The 25,870-nt window shown below is 34.3% G+C and overlaps 1 protein-coding gene across 1 annotated transcript in view; it reads left to right on the forward strand.

Annotated features, from left to right (window-relative positions):
- The window catches only part of Ddx10 (DEAD-box helicase 10), a 291,709-nt gene that overhangs the window by 170,246 nt on the left and 95,593 nt on the right, over positions 1-25,870 (forward strand). Inside the window, exon 16 of the mRNA XM_010610645.3 lies at positions 11,041-11,097. Within this exon, the coding sequence (XP_010608947.1) occupies positions 11,041-11,097 (57 nt within the window). The remainder of the gene's footprint in view (positions 1-11,040; positions 11,098-25,870) is intronic.

Raw genomic sequence — 25,870 nt, forward strand, 5'->3', positions numbered from 1 at the left:
TATGTAGTTGACTGACCTGGAACTCACTCTGTAGCCCAGGCTGGTCTCCAACTCACAGCAATCATCCTGTCTCAACCTCCCGAGTGCTGGGATTACATGATTTTATCTTTTCTTGGGGGGTGGCTTTATATTACTGATTTGTTTATAAGAATATCACCTAATCTGCTTTGGTCTGAAGTGACTCAAATAATGTTAATAGGTTTTTTTTGGTTAATAGTCATGCAACAGATAATAACATTTCAGTCAATGATGGACCACATGCATAATGGTGATCCCATATGATAGCTTGGTGTAGTGATGTTATAGCTGTCTTAGTTGTATAAGCACACTCTAGGATGTTTGCACAACGATTAAACCACTTAGTGAGATGTGATTGTATTATTAAATTTTTATTCTGAGATAATTCTTGTTTGACATGTAATTGTAGGAATTAATATAGAATGAGATCTCATGTTCTCCATTTCTATAATTTTGCCATCACCAGAATTTTCTATATACTATATAGTATGTAGACTTGTGGGTTGCCTTTTTCATTCAGCATTATTTTCTGGAAAATTCATCTGAGTTTATGCATTTACACTTTGTTCTTTTTATTACTGAGTAGTATTCTATCATGTTGATACACAGGTTTATTTTGCCACCAAAGGTAAAATTAAATATAATAGCTAAATGTGTTTTCATATAAATTATTTGATAATTAATATAAAATTCATTATATTTAAAAAAGTAAAAATCTTGTATGAAGTACTGTATAAATGAGCATGTTCCCTGGTGGCCTTAAACTTGACAATTTCTGATTATCCTTGATGATGATATGTTACTGTCCTTTCATACTACTTAATTCCCCAAAAGAGGACATTTCATTAGATTAATGAATCAGTGACATACAGCAGATTTACATTCTTAAATAACTTTCTGCAGCATGCCTCAGAAGTAATTAATGATTTCAGGGTATCGTACAGGAGAATCTGACATAATACTCTTTTATGTTAAGAACCTTTTAAACCTTTGAATGCAGAAATTATTAATGGTTTCTTGGGAAGATGCTTGTAGTTTTTCACTTATTTTTGACATTAAAACTGTTGAATGGACCAAGGTACTTTATTTAAAAAAAGACAACAACAATTCTCATTTCTTTATTTTATGGTTTGATGCAACTTCATAGCAGTTTTGGTGCAAAGCAACAGTAGATACTGAAGGTGGCTTCAGGTATGCAAATGAATGCTGTGGAAAACATTTCAGAAATATGGAGAAATTGGTTTAATTGTTGGATGTTTATGTTATTGCTAGAGAAAAAGCATTTCTTATATTGCTTCCTTTATAGTATAGTAGTTAAATTGAAATTTGACTTTAACAAGTTGTGTGAAAATGTTTTAGAAATACTAAGACTATCAGCAGCTTGTCATTTTCCAGCTTTGGTCTACTTAGAGTATCCAGGAGAAGATTGAGCATAGTAATGTTTTACCTTTTATTATTTCTAAGGTGTAATCAGCAGTAAAAGAAATATGAAGACTTTGCATAAAATAAGACTAGCCCCTCCTTCCTTGCCCTTTCCCCCACTCTGTGTGGGAGTTATTGCCATACCCAGGTTATAGAAAATTGTTTCTGAGACTTCTAGAAAGTTAATTTTTAATAAGTTAATTGTCCATAAGTTACAGTCTAGCTTATGAAGGTAGACTATTTAAGATACATGAGTCTCTTTTTCCTCAGGAAGATTATAATTAAATCATAGTTACTTGTGGATATGCTGGCATTGCACAAAATCTGTTTGTATATTTTATGTTAATTTGGGGAATGAAGAATTACATGGTTCTGAAGTCAAGATGATAAAACTTAAATAGTGAGAATTCTTGCTTGTTCCTATAAGTGTCTTTATTTCAAACTTCCACCCTGATTGCTGTTTATGTTTGTTAACATATACATAGAAGAGTAAATAGGAATGTGTGTTCTTATTTTCTCTCTTTCTTACATGAAAGTATTCTTATTACTTTTCCATTTTCACTTATTCTTGAGCTTTTAAATCATTTTCTTAACCAGATGTGTTGGTGTAAACCTGTAATCCCAGCACTCATGAGGTTGAGGCAGGATGATCGCCATGAATTTTGTTGTTGTTGTTTTTTTTTTAAAATTTAATTTATTAGTACATTCTAGGTAGACAGTACAGTTACATTCATTACTGGGATCTTGTACCTTTACATGCCAGGTCTTAGTACGATCGCCATGAATTGTAGGTGAACCTGGGCTGCATAGTGAGTTCAAAGCCAGCCTGAACTATATAATTGAGACCATGACTCAAAAAATAGCAAAATAAAACAAAATACCCAAGTCATTTTTTTTTTTTTTACACTATCGTTAAAACATGGCAAATGAGTTTTAAACTGTCTTAGTGACTGTTTCACAGTATGGCTGGACAGAGCAATTTTGAGCTGACAAAAATTGAAAAAGTACCAGAACTTCAAATAGTACTGGTACTAAAATTTAGCACCCCCCCAAAGTCAGTACTTCTGTAACTAAGAGACTGTCTTTTAAAAAGTAAATATAAGCTTTTTCTTTCCTGTAAAACAGGTATATCTTACACAAGCAAGGCAGGCTATGGTATATCTTCCAAATAGGTCTTTGTTTTTGTTTGTTACTGTTTTTGCTTTGTTTTGAGACAGGGTCTCGCTCTTTAGTCCAGGCAGGCCTTGAACTCACTTAAGACCAGGCTGGCCTTGAACTCCTGGGGATTCTCCTTCCAGGTGCTGGGATTACAGGCTCCACACTGGGCTCCAAATAGGACTTTTCAAATATTATGTAGCCTAAAAGCAAGTACAATGAAATAAATAGAATATTTCTCTGTACTGTATTCTACTTTCATGAATATGCTGTCTGACACTCACATGATTAATTCATTGGTAGTATTTCCAAAAGTAAAATCATTATTTACACATGCATACATTTATGTTTATTAAGGTAGAGAAAAATTACATTTGTGCACACTTTGGAATTAGTATGTTTGTTAGTACAGTACACATAAGATACAGTACATAAAGTTACTCAAATCACTTACTCAGCAGCTTGTCATGGAGTGGATTTCTGTCTGGAAGACACAGGGATTATTTTCTTACATGACAGGGTTTAATGTTTGGCATACATAATGAAGTACTGATGCTTGGTGGGACGCATACAGGGCTCTAGGCTACAATACTTGCACATGAGTATGTCACCCTAGTTTGGATCACCAGCCACCAATTTGGACTACACTTTACTTTTCTGCAATATGACAGAGAATAGGAGGAGTTAATTCTATAAGTTTAGTGAATTCTTTTGGCTCTGTAGATCCAATTAAGAATGGGAATAAAATTTTTCTTTAGTGTTTAGGAAAATGGAGTTTTGATTAGTGTTTTTTTCTCTCTCTCGACAAATGGGGTTGTTTTGTTTGAAAAGACTGCACTGCCCATCACTTATTTCCTAATAGATACTAAAATTTTACTTTAAAAACTGAATTATTAGCTGAGTGTGTTGGCACGCACTCATAATTACAACACTTAGGGAGGCTAAGGAAAGAGGATTGCAAATTTAAATCGCACCTGGGCAACTTAGTAAGACCCTGTCTTAGAACAGAGAATAAAGATTGGAAATGTAGCTCAGTGGTGTGGAACCCCTGGGCCCAGTCCCCCAGTACTATGAAATTAAATTTTTAATCCCATAATAATTATTTTGATCTAATTAATTCTTTCATTTGAATACATTATTGGATTTAAAATAGCACCATAATGACAATATTAGTTCTGTTAGCATAAGCCTTTAACTTCAAGCAAATATAATTATGTCTTTCCTCAGAGGCTGTCATTCATAATTTTGTTACTACTGTGCTGTGGAAGTATAGTGAGGAGAATAATCTGCCGCCAAAGGATTTTGAAATTACTGTTTAGGGTCTGTAAATGAGCATTAATTCATGAAGGTACAAAAAGGTGGTGAAACATGTGACATAAAATTAGAAATGAGGATGTGCCTGAATGAATTTGGCATGAGGGAAAGAAACTATAAAACCAATCACAGTTCTGTATTTTTTTATATGTATTATATTTTTCAAATGTATACGTTAGGTTTCATAGGGTTCGGAGGTTTTTTTTCCCCAGCATGTCAAAAATATTTCTTGAAAATATTTTTTTTGGTTTAAAAGGGTAAAATTTTAGTATGTAAGTGAATGTAGTTTTAATGATTCCATCTGACAGAAGTTGCTTATTCTCGCTTTAAAAAATCAACAGCCTCAGACCATGGCTTTTGATGTGTCCTAAACCTTTATAATGACTCAGCCAACTTATTTTGTTCCACCTGTTTTTTTTTTTCCTCTACACTTTTGCACCAGTCTCTGACTTGCACTTAATAAAACTAAACTACTTTGAATACATAACACATTTTATTAACTACAATCACTGTAATGTGCAGCAGATCCCTAGGACTTATTTTTTCTAACAGAAATTGTATTCCCATTGCTAGTGCCTGCCCCCCTCCCTCATGGTTATCATCATTCTCCTTTGTACTTCTACGAGTTTAATTTTTTTTATATTTCATGTCTGAGTGATAGTATTTGTCTTCTTTTGCCTGGGTTATTTCATTTAGCATGGTATCCGGGTTCATCCATGTCACAAATAAGAGAATTTTGTGCCTTTTAAAGGTGGAATAGTTTTCCACTAGAACATACCTAAAAAAATCTACTTCTCTTTTGATGGGCATTTCTGTTGTTTCTATGCTTTAACAATTGTGAATGAATATGGGAGTGAAGATACCTCTTCAATATAACTGTTTTCAAGGCCTTTGACTATAAATAGTATAAAGTGTTTAACTGGACTGGGGATTTAGCTCAATGGTTCTGCCGCCTGCCTCACAAGTACTAGGACCTGAGTTCAATCCCTGGTACCCAAAAAAATAAAAAAATGCCTGTGTAGTATTACAGTATTGGTGGGAGTAGAACTCTGCTGTCCACATACAGATATTCATAGGTACTAACTCTAATGCAGGAACTTCTATAGCTGTTTTAAGTCACTTAGCAACTTTATTAACTTTTTTATGAATCTTCATTGAAGCCTTTGAGCACCATTTTTTTCTGAGACTGTCACATCTTGAGCTTTGCTTTGTATTTATAGGTACCTGTACTTATATAAATTTTCATTTCAGAACTTCTTGAAACTATTCACAAGAAATAAAAATATGGCAAAAGTTATAATCTTTGCTTATGAAAGTAGTAATAAAATAGTAAACTATAAGGACAGCACTACTCTTGCATAAATGTATAGTATTTTCTGATAATTCAATCAAAACTGTTAAAAGATGAGCCATGGATCACATTTTGAAAGTTTCTTACTTTAATTGCCTGAAAATCTGTTCTCTGGTTGTGTCACCTTTCTTAGATCTGCAAGATTACTTTTATTTAGGATTATCTCACCTGTCACAACAGGGAATGGAGAAAAACAATTCATTTTGAAGTTTCCATTCTCTTGAAATTTACTCTGAATGGTTTATATTAGATTATGTGTTTAGATAGCATAATTGTGTCATGAAATGGTCTCGGCCTGCTTGCCAAGATGATACAGTATGGCTTCAGCTTCTACTTATCACCATGAGTGTTAGGAAAGAAAAAAATTAAAGAAACATTTTGTTGTTGTTGATAGAATTAAGTTGTGATGGAATCTAAGTGACTTAACTCTTAACTCTTACCTTACATGATAGTTTAGGACAGTGGTGGGTGAACCTTTTAGAGACAAGTGCCCAAACTGCAACCCCAAACTCACTTACTTATCCCAAAGTGCCAACACTGCAATTAAACATGAGTACTGAGGTTTTAGTTTAGAAAAACAACTTACACATTAACATCTTTTCTCTGAAAAGATGCTATTGGTTCGCCACCACTCGTTCAGGAAGAAGAAAGTCTGTAATCAGACATCTTGGGAACCATAGTAATAAGAATATTAACAACATCAAGTAGTGGTTAGTTACTGGTGCCTTGATCTGATTGCTTTATTTTAATTAATTAATTAATTAATTAATTAATTAATTAATTTTTTGGTACTGGGAATTGAACTCGTGTCCTTGCGCCTGCAAGGCAAGCCACTGAACCGCTGAGCTAAATCCCCGGCCCTATCTGATTGCTTTAGATGTAGTCTCATATGGTGTGATTAGCTTAAATAGTGTACCAGTCTCATTATACAGATGATAAAACCTTGACTTTGAAGGGTCAAGTATTGTGTCCAAGTGACCATAGATTACAAATAGCAGCTGTGGGATTCTTACCAAGGTCTTTGTTACTCTGTACTCTGTATTTTTGGCCATTCAGCCATGTTGCTATCTGTCTCAAACCAGCAAACCCAGAGCCCACTATGTGGGCTGGCACATAGCAACTCAGTAAACAGGCAAAGGAATTAACTTGTAAATCAGTATTTCCATACCAATTTGACTTTCTTCTCATTGTCTTTATATCTTCGTTGTAGGTGTTCCTGATTTTATATGTTTAAGGCTACTTTCTGTTGTTTAAAGGAAGCTCTGTAGAATTGGTAACAGATCAAAGAACCTTGTATTCTCAGTTTCTGGGAGGGATTTACGTTTACTGGGATTTTGTTTGTGGAGACCAGGGCACACCTTTAGGGCTTAAAATTTTTCATAACCATTCTTTTAAACACTCATTGAGCTGGTTTTCTTCACAGAAGTAGAGGTGCTTGCAATATTTAGGTAAAGGTAGATGCACCTTTCTTGACTACTTGATAGCTGGGGACTGTGTTCCTTACCAAACTGTTGATTGAGATTCTTTGAAAAGAGTTGTGGTTCGAATACCTCCTGAAGCATGAGTTAAATTTCCAAGTATCACTAGCAAATGAAAAAGGTTTGAATGTATCCTCTTGATTCCTGGTAGAATTCATACTTCATGGTACTTAAGTCTCTGGAAGGTAAGGACATACATATGTGAGAAACCAAAAGCTTTATAACAGCTGTAAAGGGAGTATTTTGTACCTCGAAATATGATTTTCTGTTTTCCTCTCCCTTGTGAATTTGATTTTCATTATTGAATTTCATGCTTTCCTTATATTTAATCATTTGTAGCATGGTGGAACTAAGGATGAAATTTTGCCTTTTTGTGTGTCATAAAATAGTTCCTGGTATCTGTATGCTCTCAAAAAATGAGATAGAAAAATAAAGGATTTAAAACATTTGTTTTTTTTGAAAGGGGGCTCAGTTACAGAATATAATAAAATTTAATTGTACTTATGCCTGAAGTCTGTATACTCTAACATTTTGTCTTTGTCTTGTTTCAAACTTTCTTTCAAAATTTTTTCCTTCCTCAGCAAAGAAACAAATTACTATTCTTTCTTTCCTACATTCATTTTCCAAATCTTGGATTACTATACATGTGCTGTTTTCTTCTTTTTTCAGCTGAAAATACTGTTTATTCTTGTCTTTTTCAAATAGTACTGACTTAACCACTTTCTACAGCTAGCAAAAATTTTCTAATGTTTTACTTGAAATTATTTTCCTTTTGCGTGGTTTTCTTTACTCCTTTCGTGTCTTGGTCATGTTTACTTCACATTGCAGAAGTCTCTGGAGCTTCTTCATCCATGTGAGACTGGAGATGGAAAACGTCGAAAGAAAAATACTATATTTGCAGATGCTTGTGAATTCTCATAGCCAATTTAAATCTGAAATTTAAAATATCCTTTAGTGACCATCATGACTTGATACTGGAATTCAGTAGAAATAGAAAATTAACAGTGTTATTTTTCCTGCTGTGATTAAGATGACTAGATGAAAAGCCACAGTATAGAGATTGTTTACTTTTTTAAAAAGGATTTTTCTGTTGTGAATATGTTGAGGTTATTCTTTTCAACTTTGAAAAGGCGTTTTTAGGTATGTTAAAATGTTACGAGAAGTCCAGTTATTAAATAATTACAACAGAAAATTGTGTGACTATTAAATGTGGTCAGTTACCTGTTTCTTCTGCACAGGTGAATGGCAGAAATTAATTAAGTCCATAAAATGGTGTCAGGGAAAAAGAACTGCTGGGATGAAAAAAACTTTTATGGTAGCAGACTATTAAAAGAAGCAATACCATTTTTTCTAAAATAGATTGAAAAGGTTAAAAAAAAATACTGCGTATGAATCTGCAAAGCTAAATGGAGGAGTGTGGAGCACAGTAATGTGCTAGAGTTAACCTTGGCTCCCAGGTTATTCCCAGGTTCGTCACTCATATGTGACATCAGCCAAGTGTCTTCATCATTTTGATCTTCCATCTGTTCATCTATAAAATGGGGAAAGACCCTCATAATTAATTTCTTTCTTTCTTTTGAGATGGCCTCGCTATATACTTCATGCTGGCCTTGAGCTGGCGCTGCTCCATCTGCCTCAGCCTTTCTAGGGCTGGGATTACAGTTGTGTACTATCGCATCCTGCTTCATGTATATTTAAAAAGAGAAAAAGAAAAATTGAACAAAATGCCTAGCAAATTGTTTGTGCTTACAAGACAACTATTACTATTGGTAAGAAAATACCAATAGTAGTAATAATAATATTCTAATGATAAATTTTTATAAAAATATTTTTATTGTTCTCTGTAATTATTGCTTTATTTAGCTGTATTTAAAACTAGTTTAAGCAGTAAAAAACTTGTCATTCTTATTGCAGAGTAGCATAAAATGTTATGTTTAATTTTAGAAACCTTGTTTTGTAAATAATAGAATTAAATTTTTATTTTGCTATAAAATAACATACATATTTCTGTAAGCTAAACTAGCTGTTAAATTAAGCAAAACTGTGATTTGTCATTTAAAAATTTTTCTCTAATAATATCTCATGACTTTATGTATTTCTACCCTCAAAGAAAATCAGTAATTGTGCCATGTTGGTAAAAACTTCGGGTGAAAATTATTTAGAAACTGCCACGCACTAACATTTTTTTCTCATAAACTGAGATTACTTTTAGTGGCAGAACATTCCTCGTTATTTTATTAGAGAACCAATTCAGGGACAGAATTTGGCAATAACTATTTCATTAGTTGGCTGCTTATTAAAATAGTATTAGAGGAGTATATGTATATGTTTTTTTATTGTTAAAGTCATATTTGCTAATATTTATCCCCAAATAAGAACATTATAATTTTTTATTAGAATGTTTTAGATAAAAACATTCTTGGCACATGAAGTCTCAGCTTTGATACTAATTTCTTTGTAAGTAAGTTCTTGGGCAGCAAGCATATCAAAACCTTTCTGAGTTTGTGTTTTTTCATTTTTCCTTCTCTTTCCTCTGACCTTGTTTTCTGTGTCTTCCACATAATCTTTAGAATTATTCTTGTGTAGTTGTACAGTGGCCCATCTAATTGTATGTTTTATTTGGAAGCCAGAGTACTACTCATTATCTCTCAAACTTGGGGAGAAAAAGAATAATCACAAAATAGAATAATTTAGTATTAGTTATTACTTAGAGACATGACAAATAATAGCCACTTGAATTTGAATTTTTGTTAGTTCAGCTTACAATTTAGCTTTCATACTGTGCATTCTGAAGCTATAGAAACTATAAGGTCTGTGGACTCCTTTCCTGTTTGCACTTTATTAATGTTTAACTCTCTCAGACTTTTGATAGTTATGTTAGCACTTTATCGTAAAGGAAATTATAAACCCAGACAAAGTGTATATTAGCAATTCTATCTCCAGAGCATTGATTAAGATTGTTTTTTTTGTTTTTTTTTGGTGCCGGGCATTGAACTTGGGTCCTTGCGCTTGTAAGGCAGGACACTGAAACACTGAGCTAAATCCCCGGCTAAGATTGGTTTTTGAATATGAAGAAAGTTATTTGTATGTAACACATAATATAAATGAAATAATGGCCAGTATAGAACATTGTTTATTCTCACATTCATGTGTTTATCATGATAATCTTCATTGCATTTTCATCTTATTATATGAAAGATAAATGCGTTTTATTCACTTACTGTATTGACTCAATTCTTAAAATTTTTTAAATGTAAACTTTTACCGAGGTACTTAAGATTAAGAATGGATTTTAGATTTGGAGAGGAAGATAGCTTGCTTGCCTTCCTGTTTGCTTATTTATTTACTTGTTTAAAGCAACATTATTTTAACTTAATCTTTTCTTTTTTTTTTTTTTTTTTACCAGGGATCAAACTGTGGCCCTTGTGCTTGTGAGGCAGATGCTGGAACCACTAAGCTAAATCCCTGGCCCTCTTGGTCATTTTGTTTTGAAATGTTTTTTTTTGAGACCGGGTCTCACTATGTAGTTAAAACTGACCTGGAACTCACTATGTAGCCCAGGCTGGTCTCAAACTCACAGCAATCCTCCTGCCTCAGCCTCCTGAGTGCTGGGATTACAGGAGTGAGCACTATGTCCAGCTTTGTTTTGAATTTTAACATTGTACTTATTCTATTCAAAAATTCTTAGTGTGTTGAATTTTTTACCTATTTTGTGATCAGTGGAAAATTAATGTGGAAATTAGAAGGTATATATACAATTCCATGTTTTATAAGAGTGATCTTTCGTTGTTTTTTATTTGAGGAAATATTACCACTTAAAAAAAAAAACCCAAGATGAAGATTTCATATCTTCTTTAAATTCCATTTCAGACAGAGGACAAGGAAAATGATTATGTTTGCATCTTTTCCTCACTTTTTTCTAAAAGCTGACACTGTGTACCTTCATATACAGTGTCAGGCATTGTGCTAAGCACTTCCGTATATTAGGCTGTAATTGTTTTATTAGCCTTAATAAGTGTGTGCTCCTATTACTGTCAATTTATATTGAAGTAGAAAGCATAAGTAGCTCAAAAGCTAGGAAATGATAGGAATTGGCATTTCATTCCAGATCTAACACATAGTTAATGATTATACTTGTACCAGTCCCTTAGTGCGTACTCAGTAAAATTTCTTGAAAAACAAATGTCACGTATCAGTTGACTTTTAAAAGTAAAACTGAGTAAAACTGTGTAAACTGTTGTATTTATTTTTTAAACAATAAATATCAGGCTATGGTTACTAATTTCCTACCTCTTCCTGTAGGAAAAAAGACTGAAAGAAAGGGATGCCAGAAGAGAAGCTAACAATAAACAAGCCAAGGTAAGGGTTTATTTATATAATTGGATAATTTATAGTTTTTTCTTTTCTTTTTTGTTTGTTTGTTTGTTTGTTTTTTTGACACAGGGTTTACTATGTAGTTGAGACTGACCTGGAACTCACTGTATAGTCCAGGCTGGTTTTGAACTCACAGCGATCCTCCAGCCTCAGCTTCCCTAGTGCTGGGATTACAGGCGTGCGCCACCACGCCCGGCTTAATTTATATATAGTTCTAATATATATAAATTTATATTCATATATATTATATATTTATATTTAGAAATATATTTTATATATTTAATATATATATAAGTTTTGTAAACTCTATTAAGATTTAAAGGAACACAGGTTTATATTTGAATAAGAACAGTATTTTCGATGTTGAAATGGACTTTACATGCCTGTCTTTTCAAAATGCATTTTATATTATATATCAAGACATTCTAATTAGATTTAGGCCTGTTGTAGCCTGTTGTTTCTTTCATATATTCATGTGTTTCCTCAATGACGCAGGATGGAAAACGCCTAAGATAATTTGTTCATTGGGCTTTGGCCTATTCCTCCTACTTCCTTTTTTAATTATATTTTCTGCCTACAGAAGCCAGGCTTGAAAGGATTTTCAACTGTATTACTTTAGTCTAGTTTGAATGGCCTATTTGAGCCCAACTCGATAATAATTCTGAGAGCATTGGTTGCTTCAGTTCAGCTCTTACAATCTAGATGGCACTTTGTATCTTCTGCCTTGAGAGTATTCTGTAAATAGTAATGTTCAGAAAAATACTGCTTTCCTAAAATCTGTCCATACATTTGTCCATCCATTCATTCATAAAAACCACGCATGCTATGATTTTTATCTGTTATGTTTGATGCTGAGAAGGATTTCTGTATTCCAGTGACATTTAGTAGAAATCATTTCCTAGAACCAATGCGCAGTAAATATGTGCCGTTTCTCATGCTATATCTCATTGTTCTATGTCTGACTGCCCATGATTTCTTCTTGGCATTTAGCAAAGTTCTCACTCCCTTTAGCAAGCCCATAACATTCTTTGTCAGTTTTTCCCATGCTGGCCCTGGTGCTTAGAATGCAAGTCAGAGATGATAACTCAGGCTATAATTCTAAAGTGGGAAGCAATTACTCTACATTGTAAGATGAAAAGACTGCTTATATTCAGCATTAAATATCACTCTGTCTTCAAAGGTGCCCCAAAATGAAAGCTCCAGTATGAGCAGCCTGAGTGACAAACCAGGTGGTAACTCCTGCTTATGCTTTTAAAATGCAGGTATGAATTTCTGTGGCAGAGAATTTAGATGTTAGGGGCTGTGGGGCAAGAAAATTCAAATTTAAGAAGAAAATTGCCTTGCTATTTATGAATATTGTCAGTTCATGATTAAAATAGCCTATTTTGTTTCACTAAGCAATTCTTATCTTTGGATATGTAAGTGTAAAATGAAAGCTATTATATAGAGCTGAAAGAAAGCCCTGTTTACTGTATTTCCTTTGTGTGTATTTGTGCATATTTGTATATATCTCTCATCCCACCTCTCACCCCGCCCTGTACCAGGGATCGAACTCAGGACCTTGTGCTTGCAAGGCAGGCATGGTGCCCCTGACCTAAATCACTGGCCCTCTGCATGTTTTAATATAAGGCCTGAACTCTTTACCTGTGAGTTCTGTTTCTGCAGATTGAACTGTGGCAGATGGAAAGTATGGTTAGACCTAGAATTACTATGTCTGCAGATATACAAATTTTTTTCTTGCCATATTTCTTTAAATAATTTAGTAGAATAATTATTTATATAGAATCTATGTTGTATTGCTTATTATAATTAACATGAAAATAATGCAGTGTATAGAGAAGAGCTAGGGGTGTAGCTAAGTGGTAGAATGCTTGCCTAGATGGAAAAGGACTCAAGTTCAATTACCAGTTCCTCGAAAAAGTGTGTGTGTGTTTTTGTACATGTACATGTGTGTATATACATAACATATGTATATATGTACATGTTGTGTGTATGCAAATATACACATGTTGATTGAAATACACAGTAAATGCTTAAAGTTTTTAAAAACTATATTGCAGTGGAAGACACATTGCTGCTAATCCCCTCAAAAAGTTTCCCCTCCCTTGAACACATTTGTCCTATTTTTCTGGCTACTGTCTGGCCACTTTTTGGTTCAGGTCATCAAGCAGCCCTGACATTGCAACTAAAGACATGAAAGAAGACTTCCAGAACTGTTTAAGAAAATGGAAAAAAATGGTGAGATAAATGTGTTCAAAGAGAAGAAAGATATTTTGAGGGAGATAATTGACAATGTGTCTTTTGCTATTAATAATTTTTAGAAATTTAAGCATTCACTGTACTATTTGATTACATCATGTGCGTACGTGTGTGTGTGTGGTGTGTGTGTGTGTGTGTGTGTGTGTGTGTGAGAGAGAGAGAGAGAGAGAGAGAGCGAGAGAGAGATTTTAGTTTTTTTTCTTTTCTTTTCTGTGTTTGTGTGTGTGACAGAGTCTCACTACGTAGTTGAGACTGCCCTTGAACTCACTATGTAGCCCAGGCTGGTCTTGAACTCACAGCAGTCCTCCTGCCTCAGCCTCCCAAGTGCTGGGATCACAGGAGTGTGCCACCACACCCGGCTATTTGTGTGTGATTTTATATAAAGGATTTGGGTACTTTCAGGTATCTTTGAAAGGGTACTACAACCTATTTATGTTGGATTTTGTGGGAAGACTATCATTTAGTGTAGTTTATTTTTTATTACTCGATGCTATTTGCCCATCTTTCATAATGGTTTGTGCTGTGAAACTGCTCTCACTCTTGAGTCTATTTTCTGGATTCCTCTTCTTTTATTTACCTACAAATTCATATATGTGTTTGGGTTTAATACTGTGTCAGCTGGGAAAACAAACAAACTGTAAATGCTATCAGAATTAGATTTTTTTTCCCCTGGGGCTGATCTCTAATCTGAATTCCTTGAGGCAAGTTCCTCTCCCCCCATCCCTTCCATTATTCTGTGAGTTTGTTTCCAGACATCTAAGAAGAGAGGGACTTTCTTGTTTAAAAAAAAGTCTCATTTCTGTATACCCAGTCAGGATTGTCCAGAGAACTAAAAAGAGCTATTGTTTAATGTTTTCCTAAGAGCTTTAAATAGGCAGAGGCTATGTTTTATTGCTCTGAAATGTTTAACTGTCACCATTTCACAGTTCCCCTCTGGAGTGTGATGAGTTGGGAGCCCTCTAATAAGAATGTTTTACCAGACATCTGAGTGGTCAGAGTAGTCAGGCCTGGAACATTTCTTAACCCAGAGTACTGGCAGGAGTGACAAGCCCATGGAATTAGTTTGAACTAACCGTTCTGCATTCAGCTTCTTTTGAAATGAAAGTGACAACAGATGAAGGCTCTAGGGCTTTTCAGGGCTGAGAGAGAGAGAGAGAGAGAGGGAGAGAGGGAGAGTGTGTGTGTGTGTGTGTGTGTGTGTGTGTGTGTGCGCGCACATACACATGTGTGTACTTTTCAGGTACTTCTTGGAAACAGAACCAGAGGACTCTGTTTCTGTTTGGGGAGACTTGGTAAGGGGCGATGTCCCAAACTTCTGTGATCCAAGAGGAAATAAGTGACGTAGATTATCAGGTTTCTCTACAATATCTATGCTTTAAATGACTGCTGTAACTTAATTTTAGACTAAAATTTTTCTTTTAAACAGCATCATTATGTGGTTTCAGAATTTTTACCTTCTGAGGCACTTTTGTCAGAGTCCATCATTTAAAAAAAATTCCTGAATTTACAGGATATCTAGATGATATTTTAATGGTCACAGAAAATGGAGTTTGTAGACTTAATATTCTAGCAGGGGTAGTCCTACCAGTTTTTACAGCTATTTTAAAGAATCAACACATAAACTGAAAGTATGAAAAAGAGAGAACTCAGATAATCATCTACCTTGTCCCTGCAGCAAACATGGTATTATACAGGTGGAACAGAGTGAACACAGTATTGTTTTAAAAACTGGAAAAAGTATTTCAATGAAAGTTAATGAAATTAACCTTATTTCCCCCAAAAATGTGAAGCCTTAATGATAAGGTAATTTTCAATTTTAGAAATCATGATCACTTGTTGTATCTTTCTTGGCATATTGAGGGTATTTAAGAAAAATTGAGTTAAAGTTTAAGTAGGTTAAAATAAAGTTGGAATAGACCTCTCAGAACCTGATTCAGCATTTTGTTAAAAGACACATATAAGATCTGTATGGTGTATGTTATGTACAGTGTCAGAAATGTAAGAGAAACATGAAGGCAAAACTTCATGAAGGTTTCCTCAGTATCCAGTATTTAATGGTTTAAGAGATGCACCAGTAGGTCTTTTTTGTATCAAAACTATTTTTATCAAAGAATATGTAGATTGCACAATGGAATTCATTCTGCTTTAGCTAGAGTATGTGATATATTGTTGTAATTTAGAGATTTTAAAAACTCAGTTCTAAAAAATAGTTGTACTAAGGATCAGTAAACCACATTGCTTCTTGGGTTCACAGATGTTATATAATCCTGCAAATAACAGTTTCATCCATTGTCCAACTGGATTTACTATTGCTTTCATAGTCACAATTCCTTGTAGTAATGTCAGGTGGTTGGAAGGATTTTGCAAAAATATAAAGGAGTAAGAGTACTGAAAATTGAGGACGTAGAGTATCAAATTATATCAGGGCTTGCTGCTTTTGAAAAGAAAGCAGGATTTATTAAATAAAAGTGTTGATGAAACTGAACACTGACTATGATGGAACAAAGAAAAGGGGACATCTCAGAGACACTTAAATATTAGAAAGTTAAAAGTTGACTTGAGTGTGTTATAGGTGACACAGTTCAGTTTTTAAGCTTGGGCAAAATTATACTAAAACCTAAAGTTATGTCAAACAGTGTGAAGTTGAATTTCTATAGACAAGTTCTATAGACATTGTAAATTCTCACTTTTTAAAGTCTTTCTGACTTTTAGTGCTGAGCTGGTTTATGTACTTAACAATAATGCTCTTAGGAAATAGTGTTTTGATATGTATCATGGTCTACTTGCTAACAGAGAAATAGTTCTGAAGTTAGCTCTTTCAGGATAGGAGTTCTACGTTAGAGTTATATAATTTTAGAACTTGAATAGATCTGAGAGATGCTTTGCACTGATTTTTCTAATTTAGACTATATTGACTTGTTTGGTTGTCTAGTGAGAAAAATAGAAAGCAAAGCTAACTTAGAGTTTGCATTTCTGTTTTTCCTACTGCATTTGGTAATAACATGTCCTTTCCTTTATTAAATCATAAAAACTTTAAAAAAGTCACTACTGCTTGACAAAATGAGAACCTCATGTTGATTCTTAAATCTTTTTTGAAATACTTATGATCCACAAACCTCAAGAGTGAGTTTATCATGCACTCATCTACTCCAGTGATTTTAAATATTCTATTGAGTGACTTCAGGGTTTCTTGGATATAATAAGTCCTTCATCCCAGGAGACAAGAGGGCTCTGTAGCAGTTCTGTAGGCTTCCAATTTTTCTTTGACTAGAGCAACATCGGTTTTTTCCTTCCCTCCATACTGAGTTTCCAGGGAAGCTTTTGCTTGAAAAAATGTACTATATACATACATATATATTTTTAAAATAATGCAAATAAGTTAAGACTAAGTGCAGGTGAATGGCTTGCCCAACATTATTAACGTCTTTGGTGGGAGATCTGTTAAGTTCTCCAGATCATCCTTTCCATTGTTGTTTATTGCCCTTTGTTCTTTCTGTACATTACTTTTCCCATTTTCCCCCCTAAAAAACACCTCAACTATGCTCTGTGGGCCAGTGACTAAAGAAGATTATTCATAGCAAATATATTTAGAAAGGAGAGAACTCTAAGCTAAGATCTAGAAAGCAAGTGGTGTCTAAGTTTTGCAAGACTTAGGGTTTGTCACTAACCCTCCCTCCTCTAACCATGTGTAAAATGAAGGACACCTATTGCAAGTCACTTTTAATCATGATTTTATTTGTGTAGGTCTTGGGTAATCTTATTCTGAGCTATGTAATGGAAGTCACAAATTGTACTGAACATAATTCCTACTATAGGTTCTCAGCCTTTGTGAACATTTGAAGATCTTCCTTACTTTTTACTGGAAGCTTATACTTACCTGGTAAACAATGATTTTTTTTTGATATCTTGAGGATTAATGTAGTAGTTCCCTCCTGCCCTCGGTGATAATGAAGAAGAGGATTAATGTGCTTAGACTTTTGCTTACCAGGGATCAGACTCAGGTCCTTGCCCTTTTGAGGCAGGCAGTGGAACCACTGAACTAAATCCCTGGCCCTTATGTGCTTAGACTTATAACCATCTTGAATTACTTAAGAGATGTACTGAGTTCCTTTGTTTAAGAATTGTCTTCTAGTCAAGACTATAGTAGCTGCAGGAGAGGAAAGAATATGGTCATGCTATTATTCTTATAAATACCTGCTGTTCTTATAAAACTCAGGTAGAGTTTATGAAGATTTTTCTGACTTCGTATATTATAGACTCTTGCTCTTTGTAACTCCTATACTGTCTCCTGTATAAAGCATCCTTGATAGTTCATAACACTTATTTGAATGCATGTCCATCTCTTCTGCTCAGTTCTAAGTCTGTTTTTCATTGAATATATATATGTATATATACACACACATACACATGCATACATACATGTATCATATTACAGCTCCTATGCTAAAACAGATACACTTTATTAAATCTTTTGGTAAATTTAAAAACAATGCTATTGAGATTTATAATATCATGTATCATATATGTATATATTACATATATAATCACATTTTTAAAAACAGGGTCTCACCATGTAGTTCAGGCTGGCCTTGAACTCATTTTGTAAACCAAGCTGTGCTGAAATCTAGTGAGCCTTTTGCCCCAGCCTTCTAGGTACTGGGATTATAGGTGTGTGCCATCACACCTGGTCTGTCACTTGACAAAAAGTGCATCTTTCACGAATATGCACTTAGAAAGTATTTGAATGAATGACTGAATGGTGAATCCCACTCAGCACCCTCTCATCATCCCAAACTAAAACGTTGTACCTCTTAAACAGTAACTAGTCCTCCATTGTCATATGGTTTGCCCAGATGTTTAAGGAGCAAACTTATATTATACATTATCATTAGCAGAAGAAGATATGAAACCAATGATGTATAGATCATTCTTCTAGGGCCGTACAATTTAATAACCACAAAATTGGGATAGAACTCAGATGTCTAGGGGCTTGTGTGTATGCTTTCTACCTCACCTTGTACCTTTCTTATATCCTTGTAGTAAATCCCAAAGATCACTGTATGTGGTTTTTTATTTTATGAGATGTATTTTACCTACAGGTTCATATATAAAGTATAATAAAAATTAATGGTAGTCTAATTAAAGATTGTAATTCAAGTAATATTACAAATCTCAATAGCATTGTTTTTCAATTTACCAAAAGATTTAATAAAGTGTATCTGTTTTAGCATAGGAGCTGTAATATTAACATTAGTCTGGGATATAACTTTCATTGCCAGTATAAAGTATAGTAGTAATTAGTAGCTGCTGTCATTTATTGACTGCTCATTACCATGTTACAAATACTACGATAGTCTATTGAGGTTGTTATAACAAAATAGTAGAGGTGGGTGCCTTAGGAACAACCAAAATGTGTTTCTCACAGTTTTGGGTGCTGAATAGTCTAAGTTCATCGTGCTGGCAGATTAGCTTGCTGGTTCATAGGTGTCCACCTTCTCACTGTATCCTTATGTGGTAGAAAGGGCAAGACAGCAGTACCTCCCTTGAGCCTTTTTGTAAGGTCTCTCATCCCATTTACAAGTTATTAGTGCATAAGACTTAATCAGCTCACAAAGACCCTACTTCCTAATACCATTACACTAGGGCAGGGGTGGAGAACCTTTTGAGATCAGGTGCCAAACTGCCTCCCAAAAAGCCACTTAAATTACGGCAAAGTGCCAACACTGCAATTAAACCTGAATGTTGAAATTTTAGTGTAGGATAAACAAGCCCACATTAACATATTTTGTCTTAAAATAACACGTGTACCATAGGCTCGCCACCCCTGCACTAGGGGTCAGGTTTTCAATATATGAATTTTGAGCAATGTGAAATTCACATTACAGCAATGGCTAAAAGGTTTAGACATTATTGCTTTGGTTCTCACCAGCAGCACTATTAGTGCCTCAATTATGTAGATGAGGAAATTGAGGCTTAAGAAGTTGAAGTAAATTTCCCAAGATCACACAGCTAGGAAATGGCAGAACTAGGACTCAGATGTACATTTTGTGACTCTGAAGCCTTTGTTCTTAAGCATTAGGGCATACATCATTTCCAGAGCAATTCAGTGTTTTCACATTTGAGAGTTTTAAAAGCAGAAACAGCTGGACACAGGGTACACACTTACATTCCAGCATTCGTGGTGCCTGGGGGCAGGAGGACTGCAAATAGGTGCCCAGCCTGGGCAAATCAGTACTTAGTGAGCGGCCCTGCCTCAAGATTCTAAAAGGGCTGGAAATGGGAATGGAGCACAGTATGAAAGTCCTCAGTTCAATACCCTGTACCACTACCACCAAAACCAAACCAGACAAGCAAACAAACCAAATCCCTAAAACCAAACTGAAACAAATTACAAGCAATGAATTGCTGCTCCTGAAATTTTTCTCTTTATCTGAAATTAGTTTCCTTTCATAAGTGAGTACATTAAGAAAGATAAGACAATGCATAACCATTGGCAGGTAGAAAATATCGTAAATTTCTTATTAATGACAAAACTTCCCTCTAAGCTGAGCAGTCAAGTGTTAAATATTGAAAGTACTAAAGTATTCTAGCCCATGAAAATCAGTAAAATATGACATAGTCTTGTTTTTTTTTTTTAAACCCAAACTTCTCCTCTGTTTAGAATGTCTTCTCCTTCATTGTTTCTACCTCGTAGCAGCATTTCCATTTCGTTGGATTTCCTGCCTCCTTTGGGCACATTTTAATCTCTTCATTTCTCTACCACTGTATCTGAACATTATTTGTTTTGTTACTTAGTGATTGTCTCTTCACTAGATTATAAACTTCTTGAGAGCAAGAACTGAATTTTTCTTCATAGCTGGAACATGCAGAATGTTCTGTAGATATATATTGACTAAATCAGTGAAACACAAGAATATTCATTCTTAAGTGAATATTTTACATGTTAAACTTGTGTAAATTACAGACTCCTTGAGATCTTGCAGATAGGCCTGTAGAATACAGTGGAGTTGTATATGTGTATTTAAATTTCTGTCAGATGGGGGATGTAGGTAACATACAATGTCTTCTCCAAGTTACTGATCTTTTTCCCCTGTGTTAAACAAAGCCATTTTGTATTAATTTTATAGATCCTCAGTATTAGAACAGAAAGTAGTAAACTTTGTAGACCATCAGGATCCTTTTAGAATATTTGTCCCAGATCCATCTTATTTAGAATTTAACAGATTTTTAAAAGAACTGTCCCAATAAATGCATATTGATTATTTTGCCTTTCCTCCCCTCCTTTTATCTAACTTAGAGATCTTTAAGCTTAGTGTAAATACACAAAACTATGTTGTTTTTTTTGTTTTGTTTTGTTTTTTTTGAGTTGGGGACTCACTGTGTAGTTGAGACTGACCTGGAACTCACTACGTAGCCCAGACTGGTCTCGAACTTACAGTGATCTTCCTGCATCAGCCTCTCCTGAGTGCTGGGATTACAGGCATGTGCCACCATGCCCGGCTCTGATTTTTTTTAAAAATTGAGTTTATTGGTACTTTCTTAGGTATACAGTACAGTTACAGTCGTCATTGGGTTCTTGTATCTTTATATGACATGTCTTGGTTCTCATTTTTTCCCTGTACCCCTGCCCTCCCTTCACCCCCTCCACCCTTCCCTATTTACAAAAACTTTGTTTCCATTTTTTCATATTTTTTCTTTTCCCTTATTTCCTTTCCCCTACCCTTCCCACTTCACCTACACCTTTAGCCCTTTTCTTCCTATTTCACATTATCAGTTATACAATTTGGATCTAATTTACACTTTTAGTTTTTCACATCAGAGAAACTATTTGGTATTTATACATGTGTGTCTTATTTATTTCACTTAAGACTATGGCCTCAATATCCTTGCTGACTTTGAAACCCTACATCCATGGAAATTGTGCATTCACTCTATAATCCAATTTCTTGTTAATTTATTTATTGTTTTACCTAAAAAAAAACCAGGATCTTGTTAAAATTCTGACAGTGTCATGATAAATGTGTATTCTGTGCCTTTGAATATGGATTACTTGAATGCATTATTGTAGTGGTAGCAAACGTATGGCATGTGCGTTATTGTTTTTCTTTTAAGACAAAAGATGTTAATGTAAGAGTTGTTTTTTCTAAACTAAAACCTCAGTATTCAGGTATGATTGCAGTGTCAGTTCTTTGCAGTAAGTAAGTGGGTTTGGGATTGCAGTTTGGATATTTGATCTCTAAAAGATTTGCCGTCGCTGTGTTATTGTAACCTTATCCAAATGTGGTCAGATTACAGAAGCACTCCCAGTCTGATCTGTCTGCACTGCCTGGCTCTGACCACTGATGGCTTTGCAGTAGGTGTCAAGGGTGATCTTAAACCTGTCCTAGGCAAGCCTTTAACTCAGGGAACATAAAGAAATTTTTCAGAAAACGGGTCAAACCTGTTTGCAATATAATGGCATATGACTTTGTGGAAAACTTTTAATGACTAGTAAGTATTTTAAAAGGTATTTCCTTTAATACTTCTTGGAGAATAATATTTCTTTTATTTAGCCTGGAAAACAAAATTCAGGGGAAAATTGATGTTGCCCAAAACAAGTATCTTTGTATATCTATAGATGTTACTGATGTTAGTAAAAGGTCTAATAGACCCTGCTCAGTTGGATAGTCATTTAGGTTCTTCTGATAAATGGGCCATAACAGTGTAATTCAATCCCCAGAATGCCCTTTATACTTACTTAGTCATGGTTTATTTGGCTTATCTCAAAGTAGAGGTAACTTCACATTTATATATAATCATGCATAGCATAAAAAAGTTTTTGGTCCACAACAGGAAGCATATACTATGGTCCCATTAGTTTCTTATAGAGCTGAAAATTTCTTATTGCCTAATGATATTATAGCTGTCATAAACATTGTAGTGTGACATATTACTCATGAGTTTGGGATGATGCTAATGTAAGCAAACCACTGGCAGTCATATGAAAGTATATCAGGTAAAGTATATAATATTTGATAAACAGCTATGGAAAGAGTTTATTTGTTTACTATAGTATGTTTCTTATCATTTTAGAGTATAATCCTTCTACTTAAAAAAGTTTGTTTTAAACACTATGCCATGTTATATTGTCGGTAGTTTAGCACATCTCATACTTACTGCATGTCAAACTGCATCAAGAGGCCACATGGAGTGAGCCATACCCTCCAGATTTGTGTACTATGACATTTGCATAATGAGGCAGTTGTCTTGTGATTTTGTTCATTGACACCTGGCCATAGTAGAGTTGAAAGTATATAGACAAATCTTGTAACTGCACACATTATCTTATTTGAATCATTGTGATCAGTTGGTGATTATGTGGCTGAATGCATGCAGTTCTAATGTTCCTATACTCTACTTTGTAGAGACTGTATGTGAGCATGTATGGCTGTCTGTATATGTGTCTATGATTATGGATACTGACACCTGGAATCATTGAGCCATACATTATCATGTGTCCATTGACTATGCAGTGAGTAAATTATTAAAACCATATTCATATAATATATATACTGTCCATTATTATAAGTGTGTAAAAGCTAAGATTAACACAATATGAATTTGATTATATTATTAAATTTGGCATCTTTTTGTATCTTATTTTCTTAATGACATATACCAAATGTAGAATTATTACCATGTAAGTAGTTTAATGCTAAATGTCTTAGGGTTAGGGTTAGGATTTCTAGTATAAAGATGGAGAATGCTGCCATATGGTGTATAAACAGAGGCACCCGTAATACCAAGATAGTCAGTAACAGGGAGGGATAAAAAAGAAGAGAAACATGCTACTTTTTCTTAAAAGGAAATCTCTGTCCTCTGCATATTGAAGAAGAGAATCAATAGGGAAAGGAAATAACAGGTAGATGTAGAATGATACATAATTTTGTACTGATTCCTACACTTGATCTTAGCCAAAAGGCTGAGAAGAGATTTTTGTACTGATTCCTAATGGCCAGTCTTGATCTTAGAGGTGTGTGATACAATAAAACTGATTCTAATTTTCATGTACTTATGGTATTCACTCACCCTTGTGTTAGTGGCAGTACTTCTTGTGGATAAGGAAAGCTCTTTGGGAGCTAAGCTTTATCTCTCTTTTCTCATGTGTGGGCTATGGAATAATAAAGCTTTATTGCCTTTCCTTTAAAAGCCATAAAGACATTTGTTGGAGAGCAAGTGTCCCAAAGAGTGTAAAACTTTGTTGTTACTGGAATTTGTTCTAGGGGTAATCATATGTACTTAAAATATTACCAAGAATTATTTTTATTGCTGATCTCTTTTTCTTTCTTTCTTTTGTGCATATGTGTGTGTGTCTTCTAAGTAATTATAGATAAAATGTATAAATATAAACCTCTTTGTAAATAATCTTACTACTGTTATTATCAGCAACACTAAATGATTCATCTTTGCTCTGTTTTCTTGCTTTAGGGAAAGGTGCTGCCAGGTGTCTGCAGTGTTTTATGTAGAAAGATATTTTTCTTTGCCTGTCTTATTTTTATTGGAAGATTTCTTTACTTGGCAAGAGCTCTTGAATTTGTCGTTTGTAGAATGGCTTGGTAAAAATATTCTGTAACATTGTGTAGAGTTTTATCCTTTCAAAGTACTTTTTCATTAAGATTATTCTAGTTGATCAGTAAGTTTATGAGATAAGTGGAAGCATTTTAGTCATCCAACAATTGAAAAGATTTGGCACAGAAAATCTACTTGAGTGATATGGCTTAGATCACACACTTATTTGTTCTGGAAAAAGAGAAACCTCAGATTTTCTGTCTCAGAACCCAACATACAGAAGTCTTCTGGCCTTATTTAAGAGTTTGTTTCTTGGTGTTCTAACTTTTAATTAATGTCTCACCTGATTGCCCTGAGCAATCTAAAATGTCCAGAAATAGTATGAGTCTCACAATGTATTAATTCCTTAAATGTACTTTGCTTTATTAATGCAGCCACTTTGGAGAAAACTTTGGCAGTATTTGCTAAGCTGTACAGTGCCTGCAGTGTGCCCTGCACTTCCTTTCCTAGGTGTATACCCAAGGGAAATTATACATGTCTAGACCCAAAATTATTCAGAGAGGAGTATTATATGTAGGTGTCAAATACAAGAATTAACCCAAGTTACAAAGAAGGTAAATTGTAGCATAGTCATGCAATGAAAATATTACACAGCTTTAAAAAAATTACTGTTATGTACAGCAACAAGGACAAATTGCACAAACATGGTGTCAAGCAAAAGAAGCCAGACACAAGAGTAAATAGTATAGAATTTCATTTATATGAAATCTCTTTGTAAAGGCAAAACTCATTTTTTGGGTTAGATTCCCTTTGGGGAAAAGAAGGGATTGTTACAGGAAGGCTGTAGATAAATAAGACTGTTCTGATTTTTTTTTTTTTTACTCTGAGTACTAGTTACATAGGTTATTCTTGTGAAAACTCATCAAGCTACATACTTATGATTGGTATACTTTCTGAATGTGTCATATCTCAACTAAAAACGTATTTTTGAAAATGAAAGGTAAGACTGAGTTTCTATATGTGTGTTCAACCTAAGTTTGTAGATTTGGGAATATAGAGTATTATTAATAAGTTTTGTAATGCTAGAAATAGTAGGAGACTTAGTCCCTAGAGCCATTTATGTTTTATGAAATCTATGAAAGAAAACTAATCATTTATATTCTTCAACTATACATTTCTTTTTAAATCCCCTTGTTCCAAAAAGTATATTTTAGCTCCTAAACTTATGAAACCATTTTTCCCAAATGAAAAACATGAATGTCCGTTTGACTCTGCAGCTTGGAAATGCTGCATCAGTAATATATACAGGATCCAAAAGTTCCTCTATCAAAATCATATTGTTTATCTGTCTTTGGGCTGCAAGACAGTCTCTGCTTAAAATTAAGATCAGTTGTTTTGTTTTGCCTATCGTTTGGTTGTATACATCAGTTTTCTTCCTTATTACAGACACATTTTATTTTTATTTCATAAAGACATCTTGTTTCTTTCAGCTGGAAGTGATATATGCTCTTAAACCCATCCACTTATTTATATTAATGTAGCTTTCTTTGCAAAGTAGAAAGTATATTGTCAGAGGGATTCAGCCTAAGTTGTGTCTAAATTCTACACATGCCTACTTTTAATCCTTTGCATTGTCCATCTAATCCTACGATTTTTGTCTTTCTCAGTATAACTACTATGTGACATTTTATGGTTCTCCTTTGAGAAGGACAAAGTGAAAAAAGAAAGAAATTAAGGTGTTTCTAAGCAAAAAATAAAAGTCAGAATGGATGAGACTACTGTATAATCCATGTTGTGATTTCATCAGTAATATGTACTAGATCACAGACTAGGTTTAAGGTCTGCCTTCATTACTAACTGCTATGTTGCAATACTGCTACCACAAGAGCATGTGATTAAGAAATAAGAGCCTCAAGTTCATTCATTTTTTTCCCAGCACATTCATTCATTC

Source organism: Fukomys damarensis, unplaced genomic scaffold (genome assembly GCF_012274545.1).
Source record: "Fukomys damarensis isolate Sample0158 unplaced genomic scaffold, DMR_v1.0_HiC HiC_scaffold_16, whole genome shotgun sequence".
Lineage (NCBI taxonomy): Eukaryota > Metazoa > Chordata > Mammalia > Rodentia > Bathyergidae > Fukomys > Fukomys damarensis.